This window comes from Bombina bombina, chromosome 3 (genome assembly GCF_027579735.1).
Source record: "Bombina bombina isolate aBomBom1 chromosome 3, aBomBom1.pri, whole genome shotgun sequence".
Taxonomy (NCBI): domain Eukaryota; kingdom Metazoa; phylum Chordata; class Amphibia; order Anura; family Bombinatoridae; genus Bombina; species Bombina bombina.
Window position 1 is genome coordinate 187,101,052 of NC_069501.1, and position 26,366 is coordinate 187,127,417.

General features: G+C 39.6%; 1 protein-coding gene across 1 annotated transcript in view; it reads right to left on the reverse strand.

Annotated features, from left to right (window-relative positions):
• Positions 1-26,366, reverse strand: part of GABRR3 (gamma-aminobutyric acid type A receptor subunit rho3) — a 94,287-nt gene that overhangs the window by 12,033 nt on the left and 55,888 nt on the right. Inside the window, exon 7 of the mRNA XM_053704568.1 lies at positions 8,700-8,896. Within this exon, the coding sequence (XP_053560543.1) occupies positions 8,700-8,896 (197 nt within the window). The remainder of the gene's footprint in view (positions 1-8,699; positions 8,897-26,366) is intronic.

Sequence of the window (26,366 nt, forward strand, 5' to 3'; positions counted from 1 at the left end):
TAACGGAACACTCACGGTCCTTAAGGTGGTAACGTACACGAACCAAACTAAAGCCTTTAAGCTTCTTACCTGCATGTTGTTGTCACCATTCTGAATTATTGGGCAAATCCTATTATCTGCAATATCCATTACAAACAAACAATGTGTGTCTGCGGAGTGTCTGAACTTGTAAATATTTTAGGATGTGTGTGATTGCGTGAAGTAAAGGAGTTCTATTTTTGTTACTATCATTACTGATTCAGACCATGTCAGTATATCTACTCCTTCTGTGGCTTCCTTTCGATATATATTGAACATATGATATGTATCTCATTATTATATCCTTATCTTTATTAACACATAAGTTTGTAGTTAATACTAAAATTCATCATATATTAAATGTCTCATATTGTTTAATCAGGCTACACAGAAGTTGTTTTCTGATTAATACAAAAAAGAGCAACAAGCTCTAATTTTAGGTACTAACCTTCATAACTATTGCCATAAATACTTGTTTCCTGATTTACAAAGCTCACAATACCACAAAATGAGTCAATGAGGGGGCAATACATTTGATTCATGACAGTTTAAGAGCCCCTTGTCAGTGAAGTACCTCAGCTTGTCAGTGCAAGATGTGTAACACAAAAGAAGATGGCGGATTTCCCGCCCCTCTTACCCTGCCAATTCCAATCCCCCAGAGATCTGCTGCATGTAACTTTCAGCCGGGTCTCTGATGAAAGTGAAGCTGTGTATCAGGGCTGCTCCAAACTGGGTCCCACCCTCATATTCTCCTATACTTCGCCTCAGCAGGCTCCGGTGAGGGCCGCAGCCGCGGCCTTTATTAGTTTAATACCGGCAGCTGTAGGACCGGATGAGCGCGTCTCAGCGCGGAGCTGCTTAACCTTCCTGTCGCCTGCTCCAAAGTTGACTGCTAGTGCAGCCTCACTTGAGTTGAGGAAATAAGAGTGCTGAATACCTTTTTAGTCCGGTTTTGTGAATTTGCCAGACAGAGCTCTCTCAAAGTGCAGCCGTTGCCTACGGCAGTTAACTCCGCCCCCGCAGTTAGCTCTTTTGATGCCCGAACCCTAATCTAAAAAATAAAACCCACCCAATACACCCTTAAAAAAACCTAACACTAACCCCCTGAAGATCGACTTACCGTGAGACGCCTTCATCCAAGCCAGGCGAAGTGGTCCTCCAGAAGGGCAGAAGTCTTCATCCAAGCTGGGCAGAAGTGGTCCTCCAGACGGGCAGAAGTCTTCATCCAGACGGCATCTTATATCTTCATCCTTCCGGCGCCGAGCGGGTCCATCTTCAAGACATCCAACGCGGAGCATCTTCTTCATCCGACAACTAAAACAGAATGAAGGTACCTTTAAGTGACGTCATCCAAGATGGCGTCCCTTAGATTGCGATTGGCTGATAGAATTCTATCAGCCAATCGGAATTAAGGTAGAAAAAATCCTATTGGCTGATGCAATCAGCCAATAGGATTAAAGTTCAATCCTATTGGCTGATCTAATCAGCCAATAGGATTGAGCTCACATTCTATTGGCTGATTGGAACAGCCAATAGAATGCAAGCTCAATCCTATTGGCCAATTGGAATCTAAGGGACGCCATCTTGAATGACATCACTTAAAGGTACCTTCATTCTGTTTTAGTCGTTGGATGAAGAGGATGCTCCGCGTCGGATGTCTTGAAGATGGACCCGCTCCGCGCCGGAAGGATGAAGATAGAAGATGCCGTCTGGATGAAGACTTCTGCCCGTCTGGAGGACCACTTCTGCAGGGCTTGGAGGAAGACTTCTGCCCATCTGGAGGACCACTTCACCCGGCTTGGATGAAGATGTCTCCCGGTAAATCGATATTTAGGGGGTTAGTGTTAGGTTTTTTAAGGGTGTATTGGGTGGGTTTTATATTTAGATTAGGATTTGGGCAGCAAAAGAGCTAACTGCCCTTTTAAGGGCAATGCCCATCCAAATGCCATTTTCAGGGCAATGGGTAGCTTAGGTTTTTCTAGCTAGTATTTTATTTGTGGGGTTGGTTGTGTGGGTGGTGGGTATTACTGTTGGGGAGGTTGTTTGTATTTTTTTTTTTTACAAGTAAAAGAGCTGATTACTTTGGGGCAATGCCCCGCAAAAGGCCCTTTTAAGGGCTATTGGTAGTTTAGGCTAGGGTTTATTTTTATTTGGGGGGGCTTTTTTATTTTAATAGGGCTATTAGATTAGGTGTAATTAGTTTAAATTTCTGTAATTTGTTGTTTATTTTCTGTAATTTAGTGTTTTGTTTTTTTGTACTTTAGCTAATTTAATTTAATGTAGGTAATTGTATTTAATTGAGTTAATTTATTTAATTATAGTGTAGTGTTAGTGTAACTTAGGTTAGGTTTTATTTTACAGGTAAATTTGTCTTTATTTTAACCAGGTAGTTATTAAATAGTTAATAACTATTTAATAACTATTCTACCTAGTTAAAATAAATACAAACGTGCCTGTAAAATAAAAATAAACCCTAAGCTGGCTACAATGTAACTATTAGTTATATTGTAGCTATCTTAGGGTTTATTTTACAGGTAAGTATTTAGTTTTAAATAGGAATAATTTAGTTAATGATAGGAATATTTATTTAGATTTATTTAAATTATATTGAAGTTAGCGGGTGTTAGGTTTAGGGTTAGACTTAGGTTTAGGGGTTAATAACTTTAATATAATGGCGGCGACATTGGGGGCAGCAGATTAGGGGTTAATAAATGTAGGCAGGTGGTGGCGATGTTAGGGCCGGCAGATTAGGGGTTAATAATATTTAACTAATGTTTGCAAGGAGGGAGTGTGGCGGTTTAGGGGTTAATATGTTTATTATAGTGGCTGCGACGTTGGGGGCTGCAGATTAGGGGTTAATATGTGTAGGTAGGTGGCGGTGACATTGGGGACGGCAGATTAGGGGTTAATTAATATAATGTAGGTGTCGGCGATGTTGGGGGCAGCAGATTAGGGGTTCATAACTATAATGTAGGTGGCGGCGATGTCCGGAGTGGCAGATTAGGGGTTAATAAGAATAATACAGGTGTCGGCGATGTTGGGGGCGGCAGATTAGGGGTTAATAAGTGTAAGATTAGGGGTGTTTAGACTCGGGGGTTCATGTTAGGGTGTTAGGTGTAAACATAAATTTTATTTCCCCATAGGAATCAATGGGGCTGCGTTAAGGAGTTTTACGCTGCTTTTTTGCAGGTGTTAGACTTTTTTCAGTCGTCTCTCCCCGTTGATTCCTATGGGGAAATCGTGCACAAGCACGTTACACCAGCTCACCGCTGACTAAAGCAGCGCTGGTATTGGAGTGCGGTAATGAGCAAAATTTTGCTCAATGCACACTTCTTGTCTTTTAACAAAGGGTTTCTGAAAACTCGTAATACCAGCGCTGCATGTAAGTGTGCGGTTGGGGAAAAGTGCTCGTTAGCACCGCACAGCCTCTAACGCAAAACTCGTAATCTGGGCCATGGACTAGATTACAAGTGAAGAGCAATCTATAGCGCAAAGTGTGTTATATTGTGCTCGGCCTTATAAAAACAATAACACACGGGGGCGGAGCAAGCCGGGCGTCTGAGCGGTTGCACACTGAAAGAGCTCTGCTCTTATGATATCTATAATTAATATTTAGACCGCTCAGTATTGCCCAAGCTATTACTAAATTGTGATTTACGATCTGGAGACCAGTAACTTAGAGTTCAGTCGAGAAGACAAGACTTTTCTTGCTCGGAGCATTCTTTTTCTAACTGGAGGTTACACACTGCCTACACACGGCTAAGGAGCAGCCATTTTAAAGACCACGTGGAGCTCAGTGACAAGTGAGCGAAGCATCTATTTAGCAAACAGTGGAGTTACTTATACCCCATGATGGAGACTACCATGGAAGCCTTACTACAACTTCTGGCTAATAAGATGGAGAGTCAGTTTAACTCTCTCACAAAAATCCTCAGAGACGAGCGGAGCCCTACTTCCGCTGGAGAAATTGAACACCTACCTGCACAAACCACTTGCAGATTACGAGATGTGCCAGAGAGAGAAGAGCTTCCAGCGGGAGATTTGGTGGAGCTGGCGCTTTTAGATGAGCACCGCATTGATGCTGCTTCACGGAACCTGGCTGAGAGGCGCACAGGAGATATATCGGAGCCTGGAGCAGATAGTGGTTGTTCGGCAGACTCTGTGGAACTGATTTCTGTCCCTCCGGCGATGCGGCCAATTACTGAGAGACACCAGGCTCAAACTATTCGTGAGCTGAACCCTAATCCTGATTCAAAATATGGTATACTTCCAGGATCTTTGGCTCTCACTCAGATTCTCTGGACGGTAAGCTTAATAGGGAGACCAGCTTTACACTATGCGCTGGCAGTGTGGGACGCAGATTGAGAAAAGCTTACAGTCTGGCATTGGATCCTAACCGCGGCTCACTGTCTACTTTATGTTCTACCAGTCTGGGACGCAATATAAGAACAGCTAATAAGGAGACCTCAAAAGACGATCACTACTCATTGTCCCTTTGCTTCCCTACAGGAGACTTTATATGGACTGCAGGCACAAAATTTGTTTTAACTCTGCTACCCTGTGGCATTGGCTAGTGAATGAACTTGACCTATAGATTCAGGAGGGAGAGGTTCCTCTGTATCTTGTATGCTGGAGCGCTATCAAAAGGCACATAACATGGAGGCTTGATGTTCTATACATTTTCAGTTAATATGTTTAGATTGTATACTCTCTTCCTTTACACTTAGGTTCTAATCAATACGATGTTGCTAAAGCCTTGGGTTATAATAGGTTTAGTCTGGGTAGCTAACAAGCAGTATATACTAGCATACGTACCTTGATCCTGTGCTGTTAAAGAGTTTGTCTCATATATGCACGCATTTGTTACAAATGGCACACATTCAAGTCCTATGACATGATTTATGGCGAGTTTTACCTAACTAACACTATGGTTACTAGCTTGTTAATTTCAAGCAAGAATAGTGCAGCACCTCATTGCATCTATCTCTCTACTTCAGGTATGTGTAAGGATTCTTTCTCTACATTTTTACTACATCTAATATCCGCTGTATATGTATACTACAATTTAGGGGAGATTTCTTTCAAAGGCAGCACTATTTTAAACTTCAAGCAGTGTTTACCCAGGGCATAGGTTAATGGGAGTTTCTTTTTCTTTTTTTTTTCTTTTTCTTTTAACTGATACCAGCCTCTTCTTAGATATTTCAACTATCATGCCTGATGCATCAGCTATAAGGTCCGGGTCTCTCACATAGGGATTAGATCCTATTGTTACTTTAAACGTTTTGTGCACTTATATCGCTCTATAACACATATGCTAACGATGACCTACAGTCTGCCATACTAGTCCTGGAATGTACAGCTTCAGACTGTCTATAAGTACCTATGTGGTTTGGGGATAGTTTTTATGTTACCTAACCTTTTATCTACCAGGAAACTCAGCTCCTCTAGAGACTTGTCACCCAGGACCACCCAGCTAGAACCTATTGCTCTTATATATATCCTGTATAAACTGGGTGCCTCTATAATCAGACTTATTTATATTAGCAGACCTGTATTAATTTTAATATGGTTAATACCCTGTATAAGCTTCTCTCACAACCATGGGGAAAGAGGACTATCCTCTCCTGAAATCACCCACATATACGTATAACATGATCTATAATCACTCATTGTACTGCGCTACTATATTGGTCTGTCAGGCCCGCCCCCCCCCACCCCCTTCCCTTTCCCCACTCCATTTAGAGCGGCTCTTGCCCGCTGCATTACCCCTCCCCCCTCTCTATCATAGTACTGGTTGCCAAATGTTTTTGAATTTTATTCGGTATATTCTTCACAAAAGCAGCCGCAATATAAACATAATTTTACGCTCAATTCATAAACTATACTATGAAGCCCAAGAGTGGTTTACATGTAGCTACCATTGGATATGGTTTTAAGAGATTCCTTGGTCCACAAGTGGCCACCTCAGTAGCTACCACTAAATCTTGTTATTCATTTACACCAAAAAGAGATATCTAAATATGGTCATAGAGATTAATGTACAAATTATATGCAGAAGAATTATAAAAGTTACAGTGAACTTGATTGTGAAGCCTTTGAGTTAGCTCTTATGAGTAGTTCCACAAAGTTGTTATTACGCCGAAAAGATTCATGTTAAGTCATGTGATTCATTTAGCCATGTAATATTTACTTTTTGTGTTCATACATGTTGATCTGGCTGAGGCGCTAAGAAAGCTGACAACGGACTAAGTATAAATGCCTAGGATAAATTTAAGTTATGTAATATACTCTAGCATGAACAGTCGTATGGATCTCTACTTTTATGTACAGGCTCACCATGTATAATACGTGTACTGTTTTATCTTCTTTTTTTTTTATTATCTGTTGTTGACCATGTGTTTTTCTTTCATATGTAATGGATAAATATCTCAATAAAAAATTATTTAAAAACAAAAAAAAACAATAACACACAATCTGGATGGTTAACATTTTAACCAAAGTATCTTAACACAGTCAAAACTTTTTTAATGAAGAGAGCAGATCGGTATTAATGAGCGCATTGTGCTCGTATTACAAGTAGTTCAGTGTTGCGCACATGCGTATTCCAAAATACTGCTTTAAAATTGAGTGCTTTTTGAGACCTGAAGTAAACAATCATTGCTTGTTGGTTTGCATTACAAAAAAAAAGAAAATGCTATGAAACCAAAACATCCAAGATATATTTAGACTTAGCACTTGGGAAATAATCTTTTAATAATAAGAAAAAGGTTTTGTGGCAGAATTAAAGGGATATGGTATATTACAAGGGATAGGAATAAGAAGGGGTCAAAGGTGTGTGTGTGTGTATGTATTATATGTGAAGTGTTTTAAGCCTAAATTTACTTGAAACAGTTTTGCCCAGAACTCAATGAAAGATGTAGCGCACATTAGACTACAACTTTAAAATTAGAAGCGTTAAGAATTGGAGTTATTTAACACACTTACTGCTTGCTTTTTAAATATTTTGAAAGACAGAGCATTATAAATCAGTAGTAATAGTACTAGTTTCTGGCTAATGTTACATAAATTCTGCAAATAGCTATGTCTGATATTTTTTTCAGCAAAAGCGGAATCTCTTGTAACCACTAATGGCAAAACAATACCCTCTGGCATGATGTTAGCTGTGTAATTTGTACATGACATTGACTGTGCCCAAACAGGAATAAAGGAGGCCAAACATAGTCCACTTAACTCAAAGTTCCTCCTCATCTATACTAACAAAGCCCTTCATTTTAAATAAAATAAGACAATTGAAGCACCAGCAGAGAGATGAGCAACAGTCCGTTTAGGGTTGTCGAATGCCTGGTATTTAACTGGTTTCACCAGTAAAATATAATACAAATAAAGCTTTAACTAAAATCTGGTATATAATTTAGATCTGAAGAGGGCATATGACTGAGGAACTGTGGGTATGATCTGCAACAGTCTGCTTAGGGTTGCCGGGTGACTGGTATTTAACTGGTTTCACCAGTAAAATATAATAAAAATAAAGATTTAAAGTGACACTGAACCCAAATTTTTTTCTTTCGTGATTTAGATAGAGCATGCAATTTTAAGCAACTTTCTAATTTACTCCTATTATCAATTTTCTTCGTTCTCTTGCTATCTTTATTTGAAAAATAAGGCATCTAAGCTAATTTTTTTAGTTCAGACAGCACTTTTTTATTGATGGATGAATTTATCCACCAATCAGCAAGAACAACCCAGGTTGTTCACCAAAAATGGGCCGGCATCTAAACTTACATTCTTGCATTTCAAATAAAGATACCAAGAGAATGAAGAAAATTTGATAATAGGAGTAAATTAGAAAGTTGCTTAAAATTTCATGCTCTATCTGAATCATGAAAGAAAAAAATTTGGGTTCAGTGTCCCTTTAACTAAAATCTGGTATTTAACTTAGATATGAAGTGGGCATATGACTGAGGAATTGTGGGTATGATCTGACGTTTGATATGGGCTTCAGTCAATGGGATCTTATTTAAGGTCCACTCTTGGCAAGCAGTTGGGGTTCTGATCTGAGGAGTTGGGGGGGTAAGCAGGTTCAGGGTTCTGATCTGATGTCCTATGTGAGCATACTTTTCCTTAATCAATTAGTACTGTGTAAGGAATATGAGTCTAAAATAGGCTTTCATGATTTCAGATGGTACAGACTCTAGCAAGGGAGTAGAAATAGTATGGAGTTACAGTAGTCAATATGATGAGTGAGCATCACTTTTCTTCTGTGAGAAAGTGTTGAGTTTTAAAGATATTTTTAGGTGGAAAAAGCAGAAATTAGGAACAAATCGGAGGAGCAAATGAATGTTCTAAATAATATTTGATCCTTGAGGCAGCAAGTATGAGTAGTTGATATGATGAAAGGGTTATGAACAGTGATAAAGATTTGAGAAGTAGGGATAATATGAGAAGCGGAGAGGCTCAGTTTTAGACATGTTGACCATTAGATAAAAAGACTACAAGGATGACATAATGAATAGAACAAGTGACAGAAGTGAGCAAGAAAGAGGTTCGATCTGCTGCAGAGAGACAGATGTGGGTGTTATCTGCAGCCCTGTACAATGTTAAATGACAGGGCAAGCCTTATAATATATAACTATTTATTACTATTAGTAAAGGAGCATAAGAAAGACATAAATGACATTTACCTTCCCTCTCCTTTTAAGCTGCTTCCTCTCTTCAACAGTTGTTAAATAATTTACAGCTGCGTATTCAATGACAGATAGGAAGACAAATAGAAAGCTGACCCACAAATACACATCCACAGCTTTAATGTAAGACACCTGGGGCATTGAGGCACTCACTCCTGTAATAATTGTTGACATTGTCAGCACGGTGGTAATACCTGCCAATGAAATGAAGCACAGATATACAGTAATTACCTTCCTTGAAGAGATAATTGTAATTTGAATGTATGTGTTTCTAATAATGTAGATTACAAGATGTCTTGTGTTTACAGTTGACTTTTATTGTCCTTTTATATTTTAATAGTTATATTATTTATATAGCACAATTCTACCCCAGAAGGTCTGAAAGAATGAAACAATAAACAAAACGGCTAAATAATAAGTAAGTTCTGAGGAAGGGGTGAATGCCCCGAAACGTCACTACTGAATAAAGTGTGCTGTGCTTAAATCCAGGGAGTGCATATTATTGGACTATATTGATTATTTACTTATGCACCCTGGTCTGGAATATTTGTTGGCGAGTGGGAGTGCGCTATCTTTGTCTATATATATATATGTGTGTGTGTATATATATATATATGTGTGTGTGTGTGTGTATATATATATATATATATATATATATATATATATATATATATATAAAAATATTCAGTAATAGAAGTACTGGTATAAAATGTTGAATTTATTATGAAATTTGTATTCTCAAATATCAGATATCTAAATAATTATCTCAAGAAATGTGTATTAATCTTTGATATCTCTTTCTTCCTTAGCATGCTATATAATTTTTTACTTTTTAAGTCAATGCATATTTACTAGTGCAGTACATGGTCATAACAGTCAAATGAAGTTTGGTTCTAATATACACAATACATATTGAAAAAGAAAATGAATAAGATGAAGATTCATATAACACAAAGACTATATACAGAATATATAACGTATTCCCCATTGAAGTAAATGGAGCAAAAAAAGTGGGAAAAAAACCCTACTGGCACGCTAACCCAACATGAAAAAAATTAATGTTTTACATTCCAATGTTCTTCAAATAGCAGAATATGTTCTATTTATTCATAAATACATATTTATATACATATACCTGATGGTATTCTGGTACAATTTATATCTATTCCTATATATGTATTATATATTCCTATATGAATATGTATTTATAAGCACTTAAAACATATTCTGATACGTGCAGAACACTGGTATGTGAAATATTTACAGTACATACACAGTATAACACTTAATTAAATATGAATATTGCATAAATATGATTTTACATGTTTTCATCTACTTGACTGCAAAGGTATCCAGTGCACTTATATACTGTATGTATGGGGACATGTTCTGAATGAAAACTGAGCTGAGGATCGCTGGTCTGTTTTCCATAAAGCAATAAACTTCCTAACCTATTAACCCCTATACCGCCAATAGCCCATCGCACTAAACGTCCTAACCTATTAACACCTATAATGCCAATATCCCCTAACCTATTAACCCCATATACCCCCACAACCCCCCAACGCAAACTATCCCTACACTACCCAAAACCTAACCCTCCCCACCTCTAAGCTAAAACCCCCTAAGTTACCAAAAATAACAAACACTAAATTTACAAACAAAAAAAACATACATTACAGAAAACAAAAAACAATGCTACCAAAAATAAAAAATCCACAGTTATGCCTATACTAAAACTAAGGCCCCATTTAAAAAAAAAAAAAAAACACCCCAAAATAAAAAAACAAACCTAAACTAACACTAACAGTTACTATAAGAATAGCCCTTAGAATGGCTTTTTGTAGGGCATTGCACTAAAAGTGTTAGAGCTCTTTTTCAAAAACATACTACAACCCCACTCTACAATAAAAATACCCCCCCCCTCAAAAAAATCCTAATCTAAAAAAAAAAACTAAACTAAAATCACGATCCTAAAAAGGGCATTATCCCATTTAGGCATTGCCCTTAGAAGGACATTTGGTAGGGCAGTGCTCACAGCTCTTTTGCTGCCCCAAAAAAATCCCTATCCTACAAAAAGATTGCAGTGAAAAGGGCATTTGATAGGGCATTGTCCAAAAGTAGAACACCTCTTTTAGGAGATAAATAAATAAACTAAAAAAAAAAAAAAAAAGATCCTAAATCTAAACCCCAAGGTTTGTACTCGCCAAGTTGACTCCGGCAGTCGAGCGCTAAATATTGCTTTCATAAAAGCAATATTTGCGCTCCCCTGTGTAATAATTGTGTAATACCAGCACACGCTAATGTGCGCTGGTATTACAAGTTGTCAGCAAGGAAGCATTGCTGTCATGAGAGCGCGCTTTCATAGACTCCAATGGGAGCCTCGTCTCTGACGGCATCAGAACCTAAGCACAGCAAAGGGGGTAAGTCGCGCAGTGATTGCAGCATTTGTATGTATGTATGCTTATATACATATATATTTACGTGTTATTATGTGTATTTACACATCTTAACACATAAATATATATGTATATAGTTATACATATATATATATATGGTTACTGGGAACACACAGTTTCCATAGACCGCAATGTAAAGGCACTTTTCAGTGCTGTTTTTTTCTCACACCCCACTCCTGTCAACTTTAGACCCCAAAAACGTAATAAAAAACTATAATGCCCTCTATAATGAGATTGGATCTCTGGTTAATTTTCTGACCGCTAATTGCTACTGTGAGCTAATTGCTACCGTGAGCTCGCCCGCAAAAGGGCAAATTTGCCCGTTTGCGGGTGCATGGTAATTTAGCGCTCTACTTGTAATCTGGCCATTAGTGTTTGTTATTTTTTGTAACTTAGGGGGTTTAAAAGGGGGGTTAATAGTTTATTTTAGTATTGAATGTTTATCCTATGTTAAAATAATATGCATTGTCATGTATATATAATTTAAATGATATATTTATGCTTAAAATAATAAAATGAACAATCAAAAAATAACTACATTTTAAATTAGATATTATAGTTAAAATAATATGCATTATACATGACAATTCATAGCGTATTAACATTGTATATAAATGTAGCAACAGAGCTCCTATAGTTATAATAGTTTTTTTTGTATGCTTTATTAGTTAGGTAGATTGCAGACATTACATAAGTGTAGCTGTAGGCATTAGCCGGGCATTCCAGGGGGGAGTATAGGGAAGGCATGACATAGATGTAGGTGGTATTAGGGAGTATAGCTGAAGTATGACATAGGTGTAGGCTTTCTGTGGGAGTTAGCTGGACATTTCAGGGGAGTGTAGCTAAGACATGACATAGGTGTAGGTGGTATTAGGGAGTTAGCTGGGCGTTCCAGGGGGAGTATAGCTGAGGTATGACGTAGGTGTAGGCATTCTGTGGGAGTTTGCCGGGCATTCCAGGTGAGTAAATTTGTACTTTTATTGGGATACATCACCAGCAGTGCAATATATTCCATTCTCTAAAGTACAGGTTACAAGTAGGGTCTCAGCCATGTTTGTCTTTCCACCTTTTCAGCGGTGAGACTTTCCAGTGTGTGGCAGTTAGCGTAGGTGTAGTTAGAGTTATCTCATACCGGCAATATTTCTAATGTTTTGACACAGAAACCGTGTTTGGTTTCAGTGAGCGCACTGTCTGCACTTCAAATATGCCCCCCCCCCCCAAGGAAGTGTCGTTGTTGACTATTTTTAGCTGACGTAGCGCTCCCCATTATATCCTATTGGAGACACATCGCCATTCGCCGGCACTTCGAGGGCTCGCACCCTTTTTTAGAAAATATCGACAGACTGCAACGGCAGCTTGCCAAAGTTAGAACCTCCGGCCACCCATGGCACAACACTCTTCTCTCAATGAGGTGACATTTCCACCTCTAAACCAATAGCCGTGCTTGTCATCTGACAGTGTTCTGTCATCTGACAGTGATGTGCCATAATCTCTTTTTTTGTCTCTTCACTGCTTGGGAAGCTTTCAATGTGAAGTTCTGTTTCATTGAAAGAACCACTTCCCTCTACATCAGCTAATGTAAGAGATAAAGATGAACAAGTAGAAAGTTTTTTGCCCAATTTGCTTTTCTGTTGACAATTCTTCCCTCTCTTTGTTTTGGAGTCATTTGTGTTAGATGAGGATTTTGATGTTTGGTTTCCAGTTTCTTTACCTATTTTGCTAGAATCTGCCATCTCCAAATCCTTGACCACCATCTTACCTGCTTGACAATCATTAGTCTCTTCTGACTGAATGTTATCCATGATCAAAAAACTTGTACCATTAACAAACGTATTGACTTCCGTTTCATCTACCCTCTTGATAAAGTCTTCAGGCTGAAGACCTTTGACTGCTTTCCTTTTTAGCTTTAAATTATTTACTTTCTCCATCTCATTTCCTTTTACAGTCTCTTTGACAAGATCATTTTGAACATCAGGGATAGGTTTTAATGAAATATTGTGTGTTGATTTTTTCTCTCTCTTGTAGACTTTGCCAAATATTTTGTCCTCAACATTAAAAGGAGGTTTAGTTGTAATCTCCGCTTTACTTTGCTCCACTTCAAGGTTAGGCATTATTTCAGTCTCATCTGAAGTGCAAGACGTGTATTCAGATGCATCTTTATGCTCTAAAGAACACACATCTGACAGGGCATCATCATCTTTTGCAAAACAGTTTAGTACTTCTTTGTTTTTAGATAGCCACTCATTAACTTGTTGAATGCTTCTTTTCATTCTTTTCTTTGAAACTTCAAAGTACAGCTCACTACCACAATCCTGAGGGGTATATCTTTCTTTCATAAATAAACGTTCATTATCACATGGGCTGCCTGTGTTAAGTTTTACAGTGACAGCTTGTTCATTTTGTCTTTCACATAACTCATTATCTGAAATTAAATGATCACTGGATTCTATGGTCCTATTTTCTGCAAGTGATTCTGTCAAAGTTCTGAGACCACTGAGACACAAATTGCTTCTTGTGCTTTCAAGGTCTCTTTCTGAAAATCCATATTTAGCTAGGTCTGAGGCCACAATTTCCTCAGCATCTGCTTTCAGAGTTGTCATTTCATCAGTAAAAGGTATTTCACTGTGATCTCCTGCTGTATCTTCAATTCCCTCGCCCTTTTCAGACTGACCATCACCTTGACTTCCCAAACTGTCAGCTTTCTTGAGTAAATCATCCTCAGAGGAGTCCGACACAAATTTAATGAGGACTTGCTTGGTCTCTTGTTTTTGCCTTTTGTGAGAGTTCTGGCTACTAATATGGACAATGGCTGTGTTGGTGTCCAGTAATGCTGAATAGTCTCCATTGCTTAGAGTTCTTTTTTTCCTGTTTCGGTATCCTGTACTTTGAACTACAGTCTGGTTTGGCTTTCCTGTCTGTTCATTACATGTAACTTCTTTACTCTTAGGACATTCTTGACTAGGCAGAAATTTATACCCAGAATCCAGCTCAAATGCATTAATGATTTTCATCAAGCCTTCAGTCAGGAGTTTGAATCTGGGGCTGTCCTGGAGACTTCTGCAGAATATGTGGTCACATCTTGTTGTCACAGGCTCTTTCATAAAGTCCAGGCAAATAGGGCATTCCAAATTATTTTGCATCACAGTGAGCACATCATGTACTGCCTCAACATCCATTGCAGGTAAGGACATTCTCAGTTTCCACCTGCGGGACTATCTTGCGCTCTTGAAGACTGGCGCGCTTCTTCTACGCCCTACCCTAATTATAGTAATTTTATTTAGATTTATTAAAAATAGATTTAAGTTAGGGGGGTGTTAGGGTTAGACTTAGGTTTAGGGGTTAATACATTTAATATAGTAGCGGCGACGTTAGGGGCGGCAGATTAGGGGTTAATAATTGTAGGTAGGTGGCGGCGACGTTGGGGCGGCAGATTAGGGGTTAATAAATATAATGTAGGTGTCGGCGATGTTAGGGGCAGCAGATTAGGGGTTCATAGGTATAATGCAGGTGGCGAGGATGTCGGGGCGGCAGATTAGGGGTTAATAAGTGTAAGGTTAGGGGTGTTTAGACTCGGGGTTCATGTTAGGGTGTTAGGTGTAGACTTAGAAAGTATTTTCCCCTAGGAAACAATGGGGCTGCGTTAGGAGCTGAACGCTGCTTTTTTGCAGGTGTTAGGTTTTTTTTCAGCCTTCTCAGCCCCATTGTTTCCTATGGGGAGATCGTGCACAAGCACGTTTTAGCCAGCTTAACGCTACCGTAAGCAACGCTGGTATTACAGTGAGAAGTGGCGCTTAATTTGCTCAACGCTCACTTTTCTGAGGCTAACGCAGCCATTCAGAAAACTTGTAATACCAGCGTTGTTTAAAGTGAGCGCTGGAAAAAAAGGCTCATTAGCAACGCAAGTTTTTACCGACAAAACTTGTAATCTAGCCGTATGTTTTTCCATGTTTTCAGCTACTTAACTGCAAATTGCTCCAAAGCACTTATATGACTATATGTTGGTACATATGTATTTATGTGTTTATTTGTGTGTATATGTCTGTAAACACATATAAAGACAGAAATACATATGTGCACACATATAAACATTTATATATATATATATATATATATATATATAAGCGCCAGGAGACAGGTGCACTCTCACAAACAGTTAATCACATGCCAGGGTGCTAGAATAGGAGTAAGATATAACAAGTAGGAGACAGCACTCTCTGGTCTTGATAATAGGCAGATTTATTAAGTGACGTTTCGGGGAATACTCCCCTTCCTCAGACCAATGTAGTGTACAGTGAAACAAACATTTATACCATTACATAAGACCCTCCCCCTGTATAAAAAAACGCCAAATACTGTTGCCAGGGCAACCAGTTTTTGGTAAACAAACCAAGTGTCAATGATACAGAAAAAGTGAAAACATAAAATTATACATAAAAGACATCTTAAAATACGTGTATGTACACAGTGGCATCTATACAATACATAGCGGAAGCATCTTGTGCGGGGTATAGAGACAGATATGTCCTAAGTATACCCTAATCAGGGTATATATCACCAGCAGTTAAAAATGCCTACCAGACCTGTTACGTATCCTAATACATCAATAGACGTGGGGTTATACACGATAAAAGAAAGTACCACTGAACATTTTCTATTGTTCTCCAAGATTACAAGGATTATAGAATGGAAATAGAGAAACAACTGGCGGACGCTGATACATACAAGGCTCTTCCCTGTGATCCAACTATATCCTATAAATAGCGTATTGACGCAGTGATTAAACAAGCTATGAGGAACAACTGGATATACCCTACCCTGCAGGATTGGCTGACCACCCAACATCCTATTAGACCTATACTATACACCCTCCCAAAAATCCACAAACAGTTAAACCCACCCCAGGATGACCTATTGTCTCAGCGCGTAGGTCGCTACTCCAACCATTAGCAATGTATATCGATGCCCTACTCCAACCAATGGTTCTGAATATGAGATCCTATATACAGGACTCTTCTGCACTGATTACTTTACTGGCTCAAATGACCAATATACACTGGGTGATGTACTAGCCAGCCTAGATGTGGCGAGTCTGTACACAATCATCCCACACGAGTTGGGTATAGAAGTTGTGGCAAGATGTCTTGACAGATATCCTTATGTGGGACCACCTACTGGATTTATCATTGAACTCCTCTCCATGTGTCTTACTCTTAACTACTTCAAATTTGAAAGTTTTACCTACAAATGATGGGAAGGGCAATGGGCTCAAATATGGCCCCAGCCTTTGCCAACCTGTTTATGGAGCATGTTGAAGTAGAGATCTTTAAGGTTTACGACCACAGTCAAGTGATGTTCTACAAAAGATACATTCATGATATTATCGTGGTCTGGCGTGGCACCCTGGAGACGTTCCACAAATGGATTGAGGACTTAAACAGTGTTGGGGGGCAGGTGAAGCTGAAGGCAGTCGCAAGCTACACGGAGGTGGACTTTCTTGATCTCAGGATCTTTACGGATGATACGTGCCTTGGCACTACCCTTTTCAAAAAGGAAACAGATCGCAACAAGCTGCTGCATGCGTCCAGCTACCATCCAAGATCATTGATTAAAGCCATCCCACGGGCTCAGATGCTGAGAGTAATGAGGAACAACACATCCGGAAAAAAGTGTGTGATGTCCAGTTGACGGAAATGGAGGATCGATTTAGAAATATATATACACACACACATATACATATTTAGACATGTATATGTATGTATCTCTATGTTAAAGCCCTTAGCTTGCCTTTTTAAAAAAAATAAATAAATAAACCTGAGGCTTATAACTTTTTTGTGCAATATTTTATTTGAATCATTTTATTAGATAGTGTTATTGTTGGTGTAACTGTAATGTTAAATGTATTTTTGATGTGTTTTGCAGGCACTTTTTTGCCTCGAGTAACAGTTAACCAGAGTTCTAAGGTCACAATAATCAATCTAGCATAAATAGTGATTGCGTCACATGTTCACATTTACTTTCAACTTGTATTACGATTGCGCCTTCCGACGTGTGCAAACAGCCACAATTAACCCAATATCGCTCGTGCGTAACTGTTAGTGTGCCACTCGTAATCTGGCCCTATATTGTCAGTTTTGGGGTATGGTTAAATAACAAAAGGGGGTGGTAATGGGCCACTGTCCTTAACCCCTTAATGACCGGACCATATTTCAATTTTCTTACCCTTAAGGACAAGGGCTATTTTTACATTTCTGCGGTGCTTGTGTTTAGCTGTAATTTTCCTCTTACTCATTTACTGTACCCACACATATTATATACTGTTTTTCTCACCATTAAATGGACTTTCTAAATATACCATTATTTTCATCATATCTTATAGTTTACTATAAAAAATATAAAATATGAGGAAAAAATGGAAAAAAACACACTTTTTCTAACTTTGACCCCCAAAATCTGTTAAACATCTACGACCACCAAAAAACAATCATGCTAAATAGTTTCTAAATTTTGTCCTGAGTTTAGAAATACCCAATGTTTACATGTTCTTTGCATTTTTTCCAAGTTATAGGGCAATAAGTACAAGTAGCACTTTGCTATTTCCAAACCACTTTTTTTCAAAATTAGCACTAGTTACATTGGAACATTGATATCTGTCCGGAATCTCTGAATATCCCTTCACATGTATATATTTTTTTTAGAAGACAACCCAAAGTATTGATTCATGCCCATTTTGGTATATTTCATGCCACCATTTCACTGCCAAATGCGAGCAAATAAAAAAATCGTTCACTTTTCACAAACTTTGTAAATGCTTCTCTGGGATCCCCTTTGTTCAGAAATAGCAGATATATATGGCTTTGGTATTGCTTTTTGGTAATTAGAAGGCCACTAAATGCCGCTGTGCACCACACATGTATTATGCCCAGCAGTGAAGGGGTTAATTAGGGAGCTTGTAGGGACCTTGAAGGGTTAATTTTAGCTTTAGTGTAGTGTAGTAGACAACCCAAAGTATTGATCTATGCCCATTTTGGTATATTTCATGCCACCATTTCACTGCCAAATGCGAGCAAATAAAAAAATTGTTCACTTTTTCACAAATTGTCCCCGCCATCTTAAGTACTGGCAGAAAGTCTGCCAGTACAAAAATGAAAGGTGTTTTTTTTTGTTTTTTGTTTTTTTAATTATTCAGCTGTGATGGACCCCTGCCTTAGCCCCCAACCTCCATGATCCCCCAAACAGCTCTCTAACCCTCCCCACCTACCAATTTGCCACCATCTTGGGTACTGGCAGCTGTCTGCCAGTACCTAGTTTCCCCCCAAAATTTAATTTTTTTGTGTGTTTTTTTTTATTTACAGCTTTTTCTGTAGTGTAGCTGCCCCCCCCCCCCTGTAGTGTAGCTGCCCACAGAGTGGCTCTCTCTGCATCGGATGATTTTTAAAGGTTATTGCAGGATGCCTCAATATTGAGGCATCACTGCAATACCCTGAGAGCTGCTGGAAGCGATTACGATCGCTTCCAGCACTCTCTTAGACAACTGACGGACCAGGTACGTCCATTGTCACTAACTGACAGTTTTTGCAGAACGTACCTGGTACATCAGTTGTCATTAAGGGGTTAAAATGCCCAGGCCTGTTTTTGGTCCCAATCCAGCCCTGAAAATGTATGTCATATTTTGTATATATGCATAAAGTAGTTTAGCATATACATACTGTATTGAAAAAGATCTGCATGAAAATAAAAGCATGTAAATGTGTAATTGTTAACGAAATTTGCATTCTAGAAAAATATCCCTTAAAAAGAATCATCTAAGTTCAGTGTATTTAGTTTGTCTTCCTTGGTGTGACTAATTGAGAACATGGGGCCGATTTATCAAAGTGCAGCGGACATCGATAAATGCCGCCAGCATAGGCGTATAGGGTAAAAAAAAATTCTCAAAACATATTAACCCCTTAACAACCAGCGCGGTACCCTGTATGAGGTTGGTCGCTATGCCCTTAAGGACCAGCAACGCTGCAGGCCTGGGCTTCTCTCTGCCACGATCTTGCTACAAATAGCGAGATTGCACTATTTCTGCATGCCCCAGGAGTGGGGCACTGCAGAAATAGAGTTGCAGAGTTACCGATGCAGAGAGGGCCGTTCGTTGGTGGGTGGGTGGCCCATCACTGGAGGGGGCGGGAGCAGGTGGAACCACTACGCCACGCTACAGGCATTGAAAACCCCTCCGAAAAAACAAGCCATCAGTGAGTGGGAAGGAGGGAGGAGGGGCAATGAGGGGGATCCTATGTGGGATCCGTTGAGGGAAAGGGATCTGGGAGGGGGGTAGGGTATTGAGGGGGGCAGCTACACTACAGAAAAAATGGCTATTTTACATTTTTAAAACATTTTTTGCCTAATTTGCAGCAAACTGTGTACTGGCAGACAGCTTCCAGTATCTAAGATGGCAGCAAATAGATAGAGGGGGAGGGTTAGAGAGCTGTTTGGGGGGGGGATCCTGAAGGTTGGGAGGTAAGGGGGGATACTACCCTACAGAAAATATATTAAAAAAAATAAAAACTTATTTTTATATTGGCAGAATTTCTGCCAGTACTTAAGATGTAGGTGACCTTTGGGGGGTAGGGGAGAGAAGAGAGCTGTTTGAGCGGGGTCAGGGAGGGATCAGGGGGTGGGATGTGTAAGGTGGGATGCTGATCTCCACACTAAAGCTAAAATTAACCCTACAAGCTACCTATTTAACCCCTTCACTGCTGGGCATAATGCAAGTGTGGTGCGCAGCGGCATTTAGCGGCCTTCTAATTACCAAAAAGCAATGCCAAAGCCATATATGTCTGCTATTTCTGAACAAAGAGGATCCTAGAAAAGCATTTACGACCATTTGTGTCATGATTGCACAAGCTGTTTGTAAATAATTTCAGTGAGAAACCTAAAATTGTGAAAAAGTTAAAAAAAATTTTTATTTGACCGCATTTGGCGGGAAAATGGTGGCATGAAATATACCAAAATGGGCCTAGATCAATACTTTGGGTTGTCTACTAAAAATATATATATATAGTTTTGATAGGTATAAAAAAGGGCCCTATTTCTGTTTAAATGTAGTGATGGCAAAAATACTCTGGTCTTTGGGGGAAGTTTTTGTCTGAAATGCCCAGTCCTTAAGGGGTTAAAATATATCTGTATATGTGTATACATGTGTATTTATGTGTTTTTATATGTATAAATGTGTATGTGCACACATATACCTGTATCAGGGATAGGCAAGGTGTCCGTACACGGACACTGGTGCCCATGACTAGCCCTTGCAGTGTCCGCCATAACCTTAGTATATGTTTTGATTGAATAATAGGAATAAAAAAAAATATGTAGTGTGAATAAAGTTAGTGGCTTGTCAAGAGACTGCTAGCGATATTGGGTGATAAGTTATGGAATAACTAAAGCCTGAGTGAAATACTGGATGTGTATCTGCATCTGTATAGTAACACCCAGCTATATACAAAGACACAGTAGTGACACTGGCACATGGGTATAGCCAGAGGAGGGCTGGTTATAGGGTCAGTGGTATCTGCATCAGTATAATAACACCCAGCGCTATATAATGACACAGTAGTGACACTGGCACATGGGTATAGCCAGACAAGGGTTGGTTATAGGGTCAGTGGTATCTGCATCAGTATAATAACACCCAGCGCTATATAATGACACAGTAGTGACACTGGCACATGCGTATAGCCAGACAAGGGATGGTTATAGGGTCAATGGTATCTGCATCAGTATAATAACACCCAGCGCTATATAATGACACAGTAGTGACACTGGCACATGGGTATAGCCAGACAAGGGATGGTTATAGGATCAGTGGTATCTGCATCAGTATAATAACACCCAGCGCTATATAATGACACAGTAGTGACACTGGCACATGGGTATAGCCAGAGCTGGTTATAGGATCAGTGGTATCTGCATCAGTATAATAACACCCAGCACTATATAATGACACAGTAGTGACACTGGCACATGGGTATAGCCAGAGGAGGGTTGGTTACAGGATCAGCGGTATCTGCATCAGTATAATAACACCCAGCTCTATATAATGACACAGTAGTGACACTGGCACATGGGTATAGCCAGAGGAGGGCTGGTTATAGGATCAGTGGTATCTGCATCTTATAATAACACCCAGCACTATATAATGACACAGTAGTGACACTGGCACATGGGTATAGCTAGAGAAGGGCTGGTTATAGGGTCAGTGGTATCTGCATCAGTATAATAACACCCAGCGCTATATAATGACACAGTAGTGACACTGGCACATGCGTATAGCCAGAGGAGGGCTGGTTATAGGATCAGCGGTATCTGCATCAGTATAATAACACCCAGCACTATATAATGACACAGTAGTGACACTGGCACATGCGTATAGCCAGAGGAGGGCTGGTTATAGGATCAGTGGTATCTGCATCTTATAATAACACCCAGCACTATATAATGACACAGTAGTGACACTGGCACATGCGTATAGCCAGAGGAGGGCTGGTTATAGGATCAGTGGTATCTGCATCAGTATAATAACACCCAGCGCTATATAATGACACAGTAGTGACACTGGCACATGCGTATAGCCAGAGGAGGGCTGGTTATAGGATCAGTGGTATCTGCATCAGTATAATAACACCCAGCGCTATATAATGACACAGTAGTGACACTGGCACATGCGTATAGCCAGAGGAGGGCTGGTTATAGGATCAGTGGTATCTGCATCAGTATAATAACACCCAGCTCTATATAATGACACAGTAGTGACACTGGCACATGGGTATAGCCAGAGGAGGGCTGGTTATAGGATCAGTGGTATCTGCATCTTATAATAACACCCAGCACTATATAATGACACAGTAGTGACACTGGCTCATGGGTATAGCTAGAGAAGGGCTGGTTATAGGGTCAGTGGTATCTGCATCAGTATAATAACACCCAGCTCTATATAATGACATAGTAGTGACACTGGCACATGGGTATAGCCAGAGCTGGTTATAGGATCAGTGGTATCTGCATCAGTATAATAACACCCAGCACTATATAATGACACAGTAGTGACACTGGCACATGGGTATAGCCAGAGGAGGGTTGGTTACAGGATCAGCGGTATCTGCATCAGTATAATAACACCCAGCTCTATATAATGACACAGTAGTGACACTGGCACATGGGTATAGCCAGAGGAGGGCTGGTTATAGGATCAGTGGTATCTGCATCTTATAATAACACCCAGCACTATATAATGACACAGTAGTGACACTGGCACATGGGTATAGCTAGAGGAGGGCTGGTTATAGGATCAGCGGTATCTGCATCAGTATAATAACACCCAGCACTATATAATGACACAGTAGTGACACTGGCACATGCGTATAGCCAGAGGAGGGCTGGTTATAGGATCAGTGGTATCTGCATCTTATAATAACACCCAGCACTATATAATGACACAGTAGTGACACTGGCACATGCGTATAGCCAGAGGAGGGCTGGTTATAGGATCAGTGGTATCTGCATCAGTATAATAACACCCAGCGCTATATAATGACACAGTAGTGACACTGGCACATGCGTATAGCCAGAGGAGGGCTGGTTATAGGATCAGTGGTATCTGCATCAGTATAATAACACCCAGCGCTATATAATGACACAGTAGTGACACTAGCACATGGGTATAGCCAGAGGAGGGCTGGTTATAGGATCAGTGGTATCTGCATCAGTATAATAACACCCAGCACTATATAATGACACAGTAGTGACACTGGCACATGGGTATAGCCAGAGGAGGGCTGGTTATAGGATCAGTGGTATCTGCATCTTATAATAACACCCAGCACTATATAATGACACAGTAGTGACACTGGCACATGCGTATAGCCAGAGGAGGGCTGGTTATAGGATCAGCGGTATCTGCATCAGTATAATAACACCCAGCACTATATAATGACACAGTAGTGACACTGGCACATGCGTATAGCCAGAGGAGGGCTGGTTATAGGATCAGTGGTATCTGCATCTTATAATAACACCCAGCACTATATAATGACACAGTAGTGACACTGGCACATGCGTATAGCCAGAGGAGGGCTGGTTATAGGATCAGTGGTATCTGCATCAGTATAATAACACCCAGCGCTATATAATGACACAGTAGTGACACTGGCACATGCGTATAGCCAGAGGAGGGCTGGTTATAGGATCAGTGGTATCTGCATCAGTATAATAACACCCAGCGCTATATAATGACACAGTAGTGACACTGGCACATGCGTATAGCCAGAGGAGGGCTGGTTATAGGATCAGTGGTATCTGCATCAGTATAATAACACCCAGCTCTATATAATGACACAGTAGTGACACTGGCACATGGGTATAGCCAGAGGAGGGCTGGTTATAGGATCAGTGGTATCTGCATCTTATAATAACACCCAGCACTATATAATGACACAGTAGTGACACTGGCTCATGGGTATAGCTAGAGAAGGGCTGGTTATAGGGTCAGTGGTATCTGCATCAGTATAATAACACCCAGCTCTATATAATGACATAGTAGTGACACTGGCACATGGGTATAGCCAGAGCTGGTTATAGGATCAGTGGTATCTGCATCAGTATAATAACACCCAGCACTATATAATGACACAGTAGTGACACTGGCACATGGGTATAGCCAGAGGAGGGTTGGTTACAGGATCAGCGGTATCTGCATCAGTATAATAACACCCAGCTCTATATAATGACACAGTAGTGACACTGGCACATGGGTATAGCCAGAGGAGGGCTGGTTATAGGATCAGTGGTATCTGCATCTTATAATAACACCCAGCACTATATAATGACACAGTAGTGACACTGGCACATGGGTATAGCTAGAGGAGGGCTGGTTATAGGATCAGCGGTATCTGCATCAGTATAATAACACCCAGCACTATATAATGACACAGTAGTGACACTGGCACATGCGTATAGCCAGAGGAGGGCTGGTTATAGGATCAGTGGTATCTGCATCTTATAATAACACCCAGCACTATATAATGACACAGTAGTGACACTGGCACATGCGTATAGCCAGAGGAGGGCTGGTTATAGGATCAGTGGTATCTGCATCAGTATAATAACACCCAGCGCTATATAATGACACAGTAGTGACACTGGCACATGCGTATAGCCAGAGGAGGGCTGGTTATAGGATCAGTGGTATCTGCATCAGTATAATAACACCCAGCGCTATATAATGACACAGTAGTGACACTAGCACATGGGTATAGCCAGAGGAGGGCTGGTTATAGGATCAGTGGTATCTGCATCAGTATAATAACACCCAGCACTATATAATGACACAGTAGTGACACTGGCACATGGGTATAGCCAGAGGAGGGCTGGTTATAGGATCAGTGGTATCTGCATCTTATAATAACACCCAGCACTATATAATGACACAGTAGTGACACTGGCACATGGGTATAGCCAGAGCTGGTTATAGGATCAGTGGTATCTGCATCAGTATAATAACACCAAGCACTATAAAATAATGTTTTTAATTTAAAATGCACCTTGGTGTCCTTCACTAAGGTCTGTACTTTGTAAAATGTCCGCCACAGCCTTTGTCTGTGCCTATCCCTGACCTGTATACATATATAGACATATATACACTTTTGAGCCTTTCCCAGTTAAACACTTTGAAATCTGCAATATAATTTGTATTCATTTGTAATGTGTTATGAATAGAAATACTTTAAATTCATATGTTCTTTACTTTTATTTTAAAATAAATATTACTATATATATATCTGTATATATTCATATTGATATATAGTTGTGTGTATATATATTACACAACAAATCACACACACACACACATATATAAAGATCTATACATATATAGTATATATATTAATTATATTTAAAAATAAAAAGAACATGTTCTATGGGAATGTAAAATATTTTAAAACACTCCTTCAGGTTTAGTATAGTTGATCTAGCGCAAGGTCTGGTTAGCTCACGAGCAACAACTAATAGTAACTTTTTACTTTAAACTTTTAATATGCATGGAAATCTAAAAAATTAGCGTGTCACTTGTAATCTGGTCCATCATTAAATTAAATGTTACTTTAATCTGGCACTTTTAAACCTTACTTCCCCAGCTTAAACCATAACCCTAACCCTTGACATTCCAGTTGCTCCTATTTAATTGCAATATTTTAAATGCTTTGACATTTTAAATACAACATTTAAAAGTGCAGCATTTGCATCAGCAAACTCTATGGCGATGTCTAGGGTTGTCACCTCTCTGGCAATGACCCGGACAGTTCGGGTTTCCATTTGTGTGTCCGGGTTTGAAGCTGAGTCAGGCCCAGACATGCAAAGGTCCAGGTTTGATGGGAAACAGCCACAGCCAAAATGGTGACATTGTGTATTTGTAAAATACTGCACATGCCTACAGTTATTTATCTCTTGTGTACGTGTCTTTGTGTGGGAGTGTGTATGTGTGTGTAAGTGTCTTTGTGTTTATCAGTGTTGTTCTGTGTGTGGGAGAGAGAGAGAATGTGTGTGAGAGTGAGTATGTGTATCAGTGTGTGTTAGAGTGTTAGACTGTGTATGAGAGTGTGAATGAATATTTATGTGCGAGTTTGTGGTTATGTGCTATTATACAAAAAAAATGTTGCTGTTCTGTGCACCGCGTAAGAGTGTTCGGGTTTGGACTGAATTTAAAGTGATAGTAAACACCAAAAATGTTATTGTTTAAAAAGATAGAAATCATCCCTTTATTACCCATTCACCAGTTTTGCATAACAAACACTGTTATATTAATAAATTTTTTCCTCTGTTATTACCTTGTATCTAATCCTCTGCCCCATTAGCTCAGTTCTTTTGACAGGCATGCATTTTAGCCAATCAGTGCCAACTCATGAATAACTCCACGGGAGTGAGCACAATGTTTATCTATACAGCACACCTGAACTAATGCCCTCTAGCTGTAAAAAACCTGTCAAATGCATTGAGATAAGAGGCGGCCTTCAAGGGCTTAGAAATTAGCATATGAGCCTACCTAGGTTTAGCTTTCAACAAAGAATACTAAGAGAACAAAGCAAATTTGATGATAAAAGTAAATTGGAGAGTTGTTTAAAATTACATGCTCTATCTGAATCATGAACGTTTAATTTGGACTTTACTGTCC